Source organism: Hesperophylax consimilis, chromosome 13 (assembly GCF_061612785.1).
Source record: "Hesperophylax consimilis isolate HC1 chromosome 13, BYU_Hcon_1.0, whole genome shotgun sequence".
Taxonomy (NCBI): Eukaryota; Metazoa; Arthropoda; class Insecta; order Trichoptera; family Limnephilidae; genus Hesperophylax; species Hesperophylax consimilis.
Genome location: NC_142848.1, coordinates 22,606,791 through 22,615,240, shown reverse-complemented (window position 1 = coordinate 22,615,240; position 8,450 = coordinate 22,606,791). Strand labels below are relative to the sequence as shown.

Here is an 8,450-nt window from a genome sequence, read left to right as displayed (position 1 = left end):
CTACAAAAAAATAAAGTTGATTGTTTACAGGTGGAAAGATATAATAAGCAGTAGGTAATTGTTGATTGAGGTAATAGTACATATTGAATCATTTGGCGGGTTGGAAATAAGCCGACATATCTCAGTGGTTTCAGAGCACCTGACCGGACATCAGAAGGCACGGGTTCAATTCCCGTTGGCGGTATTTATTTTTACTCGGGAGATATTTTCGATTTGTATTGATATGTCAGGCCACTAATTATTTGAATAATTGTTTTGTAAACATTATTTTATTTTAACTGGACTTATAAACATTAGTTTATCATTAAAAATATATATATATATTTCATTTTCATTTAAATAAATATTATGATATCCAAAGTTAAATCTGTCCCATGCCACAAAACCACCTTTTAATATTCTAGGATTTGCTTTGCCTTGGCTTAAAATTAATCTATTTTGTAAAAAAAATCAATTAATATGTGGCAACGATGAAGCTTGGTTATAAAGATATTTAGAAATAATTTTATACGTAAAGCGATGTTGCCCTGATATATTTTTTACTGAAGAATGCATACGTAAGGAGTAACTAACTTTGATTATCGCTGTTCTCCCATACGATTAGCCCTAAGAAAATATTGTTAGGAAAGCATGAAAATTTTTCAGATATTACTGTTTTTTATGCAAAATCGTTAGCCCTTTTCATAATTTGAAGAACGATAAAACGAAGCTATATCAATAGATAACGTGAAGGCAATTTGTAAAAATGGTTTCAGTATTTACGAACGGGATGTGAGGGGGAGGCTTTAAGGCTGTTAACTTTTCGATAACGTAAAGTACGTGGTTTTTCCAATGGCGTGATTGCCGCATTTGCATACAGATAGCCGGAAGGCTTCTACTGTGGACACAGTTAAGATAAAGGAGGCAAATAAAGAAGAGATAAGAAGAAACAAAGACGAAGAGGGAATGGGAAAAGAACACTGTTCCATACAGGGTGTCAAGGATGCATTGACTTATTTTAACCAGTGACTCCTAACATTTAAAAATTTTAATTAAATTATGGAATCCGGTATCATGTTTTATGTTCTTTTTTCTTTACTCGAAACATTAAAAAAAAACAGTAGAATCGAGATGAGAAGTTGGTCGGTTACTAGGCTGAGCGATATGTGGAAGATTTTTTTTGCTTGTTTAAAAAAATGGCTCCATTATAGTTCAACACAGTGACAATTCAACACACATAATTATAACCTAACCTTACCTAGACCTAAACCTAACCTAACCTACATAACCCAGTTAATAAAGTTTTTGTTTCACTTTCCATGACTTTTTATAACTTTTTAAAGATGTGATGAATTATCATTTTGATGAGTTATCCGGTCACCAAAAAAATAAGTATGAAAAATAAAGTCAAGATAAGTCAAGTGCCTCCCTTAACACCCTGTATAAAAACTACTAACGATATGGTGCAGTACGTACAGTTTAATAGTTACAGAAAAAATACATCGATATTCTTATAACAATAAAATACAATAACACCACTTTTATCAAGATCATAGAATTCTATGATCTGAGAGGTCAACAATGCGGCTTAAATTTATACACTGATTTTGCGGTAGTACACCTGTTTTTTAAATGAGCTTTCATTTTCGAGTAAATCGAGTCCGAAATTGAATTTGTTAATTCATATTTGAATAAAATCGGTTACTAGGAGAGTAATATCAGTTGCATAATGTCTTTTTAAAATGAGTCGAAGCCCTGCCCGGCTCCAAAAGTTTTTTTTAACCCTTTAGTTGCCGGAAAAATAAACAAAAGAAAGGAAAAAAACTTAAATAACCATATAATATTTTTTCTGTTTCTCTATGTAATGTGGATTCACCAGTTTTCCGATTGTACTTTTTTTTTTTTTTATAGTGAATACCTCACAAGAGTCCCAACTGCTCCCGTCTGGAGCCAGTGAGACTATGGCATCCCTAATTGGGGGATGATGTGAGGCTGAAGGTAAGTGGGGAAGTGAAAGAGGAAGGTGGGGAAGTACCTGGCTATTACCACTAAACACGGCTAAAGCCATTTGGAGCAACGTTTCAGTTCTGAATGGTGGTCTTACACCAGGGCGATACTGGTAGTATCTTCCACTCTGGAACGTGCCGCAAATATACTATATATTATTTTAATTAACTACGAGCTACCGGACACCGTATATACGTATATATGTATAAGTCTCATTTGAGCACGTTTCCGAATGCCACATAGAGTAGCACATATTTTTCAAAATAAAACAAGTCGGTTAGTCCCCGTAGTCCCAAAACGGTTTAATTTTTCAAAATGATATCGAGAGATACTTTATTATTAATGTGAACATCGCACAAAATTCCTAACTGCTCGCAGCCAGACTGTGGTATCCCCAGTTGGTATATTTAGGCAGGCTAAAGAGAGGTGGGAGGAGAAAGAAACGAAGAACAGGAAGATTGGGATGTACCTGGTTGTTAATATCTCGTCTCCAAATATGACTAGTGATGCGTTTCTAGTGAGATTATCCACCACTCTGAAACGAGCAGCAAATATAATAATATGTATATCTATAGGAAGTAATTAAATGCGAAATTGAAAACATTCTTGAACTATCTAAAGAGATGAAACCCAATAAAATAAATAAATAAATTAAAGCACACTAATAAATAATACAATCGACCCATGTGAATTATTATCGATCTTAAATTATAACAGCCGACATCTTTACTATAAGTGTACAACATTTTTACTATAAGTGTTCTACGTGTGGTTATTAGACGATACATGAATGTGGCGAAACAGGGTTGTGTGGCGGTCTATCCTCTCTAAAATGATGACAACATAAAACTAAATTATTTCGAACGCTTGATAAACTCAGTTATTTTTAATTCCACGCAAAACAAAGAAACATACGTTTTACATTCGGAGGGGTTAGAATATTACAGGCTCTTTCCGCTCGAGCCTATGTTCTGGATATTAAACAAGTACAACCCTTCATTCGGGACGGTAATATTCATGACCCGGGGGCGCAGTTATTACAACCCCGTCGAACAAACTACCGCCATCTACCGGCGGGAGTAGGAAGGGCAACCTGTTGATGAAACAGCCTAACTTTATGATCATTATATTGATCACGAGTATTCCTTATTCACGGAACAGATCTGATAATCTCTCGAGTATTGTGATCCATATCGATGTCATAATATCATATATTTATTTAAATCCTGAATATCTAACTCCTTGCAACCACCTGAAACCAGCAGAACCCATTTGTGGTATTGTAGGAGAGGTGATGGGGCAGACGAAGGTTGGATAAAACCTACTTATTCAGATCTGGTCACCCAAGATGGGAAAAGTAATTTCAAGCAACGTTGCGGTTACTCAGTTACTTTTTATTTTTAATCGTATATCTCTTCCGATTAAAATGTTAGGTTATCTTCACTAGAAGGGAGGATAAATTGAGTATACTTCTGGCACACAGATACGCCCACAATAACTGTACTTATTTCAGTTTATCTCTTCAGTGTTGGTATCCATATGCAGGAAATGCTGTACTTTTGCTCCGAATAAATAACGACCTCTATGGCAGGTAAGATCTAAAATAATGGACGGTGGAGATGAATGGATAATGAATTCTTTCAGGCAGATGCTAGAAACCGTGGATAGTGGAGATGAACGGTGGTGGTCGCAACAATAGGTTGGTACTCAACGCCGTGCGGGCGGAGGCTGGACGCTGCTTTAGGCTGGATACGTGAGTTGGCCTGCTCGGATGGTAACTCTTAATGTACCTATTAAATGTGCTCTAGAGCTAAAATATACTCGTGGTTTATTACATGATGTACTAATGTTTTTCATTTTGCCGGGTTTGTATTATATTCATTGTTTGTTAAGTATCATTCCATTTTATAAAAATGGCAGATCTAAAACAATGTTTCATTTTTATTTAATTTAGTTTCTACCTTTGCTTTTCCCAGTTCGAAGGTTCTAAAAAAATAACAACCATTGTAGACGCGCTCTGTTATTTTCATGTTTGGACTTGAAAACTATTGTCATTCTAATATAACGTAGTATAATTTTGTACCTAGCCATAGCTATAATTTAAAATTAAAGCCATAGTAAGTTGGTGAATAAATTTCTTCCAGTGGTTACTTCCATTTGCGAAGCACTCATCCAATCAATATTTAATGATTTCATTGCAAAAGCTTACATTAAAACAGTGATTAGTTTCACGCAAATTTAAGTAAAACGTATAAATTAATGAATTCTCAAAGTGTGGTTCCATGAAAATCCGGAGTTGTTCCATTAAAACAAAGTTTTCAACCATCATATGGAAATAATGAATGGAAACTCACCCCCCAAATTGACAAGGGGGGAATCGTCGTCAAACATTTACCGACCATTATTATTAAAATGGAGCTACCCCACGGTGCGACAAGTAAGGGATGCAGATAATGAAACGGGGTAAGGGTAGAAGATAGGTTTATGTTTGCTTCAAATATACAACACATTTTCAGAAGGAGATGTATGCTGAAAAAATAGGTTATGCGAAAAAAGGTTTTTTGTACCAATATCGCTCTGATTTTCTATGTATTTTGTCTAAGATTAAAATAATTCTGTGACTTATTTACCGATCCTTATTTTATAAATATAAGTAGATTGTTTGATAAACTTCTATCTAACAGTTTATCGGGAATTCACTGTAGTTACGTGACATAAAAAAAATGAGGGAGTATTAACTCTTCAGTACTTTCATCTGTTTCATTTGTTTAGTTTGCAATGTTTTCTGTGCATTTCAAATGAGCTGGATTGAGTTATCATATAACCAAAAAATACACGCGTAAAAACGCAATAATATCAGAATGTTTTCAAGCGTAGGGTTCCGCTATCAGCCGCCAGGTGGCAGCGCTAATTTAACTCGATTAATCCACTGAGATAGAGCACGAATGTCGCCTCCAGCGAATCACTATCAGCCTCGCTAAATATTAATATTATTACTTAGTTGGGAATAGGGCCGAAGATAATCCAGCATGTTATGTGGTAGGAAATCTTATTCCAACTTGTATTAACGATAATAACTTCGAAACATGTGGTAGGGTAGACAATGTTGTTTAGTTTAACTATGTTATTATGTGGTAGACATGGAATTTCTAATTATCTTGAATTGGAAACTCACTAACTAAGCCTTTAAGTACATGGTGTAATATGTATTTCTCTGAAGTTCACTTAACTAGGTTAAAAAGTTGTAATTATGTACATTAAAAAAATACCAATTTTAATAATACCTTCAATATCAACAACGTGATAACATAAACATATAAACATGTGTGTATTTATACAGTGGTAAAACTTTGCGTTGGTTTTTCAGTGCGTTCCCAACAAATTAATAATGAAATGGTCCAGATTTTTCCGCAAATTGAAAAAGTGAGTTGCAATTTAGTTCTGGTTCAAATCTCTTTGCTTAACCATTCAGGCTAATTTGTTCGCTTTTGGGAACAACTCATATGGTCTCGTAGAAATCGTTATATCTCCCTTATTGTCATGGTGAGAAATATGATCTAAACGGTGTTAAAAAGAAAAAAAAACACCATGCTTTATATTCAAATCTAGTAATTTACTACAGAAAATTTTAATATGCACTTTTCTGAAACCAAACGTTCAAAACGTAATTTGAAAAAAAAAATGAAACTTCGTGAATTTCTTATTAATTATTTTTGTTTGAAACAACAAACAAGTGAGGTGCGATTAATGTTTGTGATAATTTTTTCTAATAGAAAGCATGTGTTTTTATATATTTTTAGTAATCAGTAATTTTAGTTAGAAAAAACAAAAGCTAAGCCATTTTTTAAACTTTTTATTTGAATTAAAAAATTTTATACATAAAAAACTATATATTTATTTCTAATAATAAAATTACATAAATATGTGGAATAATTTTCTCGGTTTACCCGCGTAACGTAGTCTTAAAAGGACTTTTTAATTCCTGACGTTTCGGACAGATCTCACTGTCCATCTTCTGAGTCCTAATGTCTTGAGTTTTGTCTCAAACTGAACGCTTTCGCGTGTCTGTTCGGTCCAGAAGTCAAGATACAAGTCAAATAAAACAATATCTATCTCAAATAAATCACACTTATTTGTATATATTGAAGGCTTTTATAGCTGAAAGCACTATTTTAAGAAGGAGTTCAATTCCAATAACTTTTGATCAGATCCGCTGCCTTTTCCGCAATCATCATCACTGGAGCATGCGAGACAGCACTGACTAGAGTTGGCATTATGGAAGAATCCACCACCCTCAACCTGGATACCCCATGAACCTGGAGTTTGTCATTCACTACACTTGTTGGATCCTGCTCAAGTCCCATCTTGCATGTACCTCCTGAAGGACCAATACTCTTGGTGTAGTGCCTAACGACACACCGCCAGTACTCTGTGCTATTTGTTGAACCATCGCATGCCTTCAACACATATGGTACCAACTTCGCACCTATACTCTTCATGTATTTACTGTCCAATAGTGTTAATATTGTTTCCACACTGTCAACTAATGGTTTAACATCCTCTTCATCCTTCAAATACTCCGGAAATATCAACGGTTTTTCAGCTAAAGGATTCTTGTCATTTAGTTTTATGTATCCCCTACTTTTCGGTCTCAAAAGCACAGGTTTAACACTGATCACATTGTAAAAAGGATAATATCTCTCCAGCGTTTGCTGAAAAGGGTGTATTTTTGAATTGTTCAAATTAACCAGACTGCTATCGAAGAGGATTTGTATGTTAGGTACTGGTTGTGAACGGTGACTCTTTATGAAAGCGCTGCAGGACATTGGACCAACTGAGCCAATTGGTCCATTCCTAGTGGAATTCCAAAGATTGTAAAAATTCTTGATTCGTTCTCGTAGTTTGGCCGTTGAGCAGTTACCGAAGATGCTAAAGGATAGACCATCAAAAGATATGTGGTCCTGGAAATTTTGACCAACAGGTCTTGCAGAAATAATTGGTATGTTCAAACTTTTAAGTTCCATCTTTGGTCCAATACCAGCGTTCATCAGAAGTTTTGGCGAATTGAGAGATCCTGCAGATACGATCAATTCTTTTTTGATCAAAGCTATTCTAAGATGCTCCAATCCATTGATAAACTGAATACCAACAGCTGTTTTAGATTTTTTACTTATCAAAAGTTTCAAAAGTTCTACACGTTGGACGATTTGTAAATTTTTTCGGTTTAATATTGGTTTAATGAATGCCGAATACGCGCTCATCCTAGTGTTATTTTTCTGGGTAAATTGAGCGATCATTACACCCTCTTGTTCCATGTAATTGCAGTCCAGAGTCTTTAGGCCAATATCGTTGAACGATTCAATTAATTTGAAAATATTTCGATCTCTGTATTGAAATCGCTGGACGCTTTGTGGTCCTCCGGTAGAATGTATTTTCTTGTTGCTGGAAATATCTTCATCAGCTGCGGAAAACAAACAAACTTTCTCATTACTTTGTATTGATTAAAGCATCTTCATAACTTTCTTTATTAACGACCGGACCGGTTTCACATTATCTTCTAACTGAACCGTTGTAAGATCCCCGTCGTAGACCGGTCTAATAAGCAATAAAAAACTGAAGAAAGTTGTAATGGAGTAAAAAAGTCTATCAAAGCAGAATGTCAAAATGAATTTGGTTTCAAAATCAATCAAAAAAATTCTAAGTACCTATGTGGAGTTTGGTTAGGGTCTGTATATTTATTTTGTATTAAATAACTTCTGACAATAAACAAATAGTTTAGTTTGGAGTCTAGAATTCTGCGTACACCCGATAAAACTTTGAATTAAAAAAAAGCCCAATTTTTAAAGGTTAACTTAAATTTATTCATAATCTGCTCATTAATGGATGGCGGAAATTTGATTATTTTGGGAAAAAAAACCTTTTGTAAGTTATGCTTCAAAATATTAATGTGATAATTTTTTTAATGATAAACTAATCTTTATAAGACAAGGTTTTTTTATGCATAGCACAAAGGATAAAATATTATTGTAAGCAATAATTATTCGCCTGAAATACCCGTACAAATCGAAAAGATCTTCCGAGTAAAAATAAATGCCGCCGACGGGAATTGAATCCACACAATCAGAAGGGTACGGGTTAAGGCCCCGTAGTAAGCGTTAAAACATGGTTTGAAAGGGAGATATCTAAATGCGAATGTTAGAAGGAGCGCGATTTATTTAAAAACGATAATAAAAGCAAAAATTGTGACGAAATAGAGCAAAAATATCTCGACAAATACTTTAGTTGCATTTATAGATATACTGTGATTTTTCACGCTTATAACATATTAAATAACAGAACAAAACGTTTTTTTAATAATTTTCGGAGCTTACTGTGCGATTTTTTTCTATCGACGATATTGCATATAATTAACATTTCAGCATAACAAATTTTGGAACATAAAATCTTAAAGAGTTAAAGAGAAA

The 8,450-nt window shown here is 34.3% G+C and overlaps 1 protein-coding gene across 1 annotated transcript in view; it reads right to left on the bottom strand.

The window, feature by feature from the left end:
- Positions 1-6,170: 6,170 nt before the first annotated feature.
- The window catches only part of LOC149418608 (glucose dehydrogenase [FAD, quinone]-like), a 42,449-nt gene continuing 40,169 nt past the window's right edge, over positions 6,171-8,450 (bottom strand). Inside the window, exon 5 of the mRNA XM_089639130.1 lies at positions 6,171-7,138. Coding sequence (XP_089495256.1) covers positions 6,171-7,138 — 968 coding nt within the window. The remainder of the gene's footprint in view (positions 7,139-8,450) is intronic.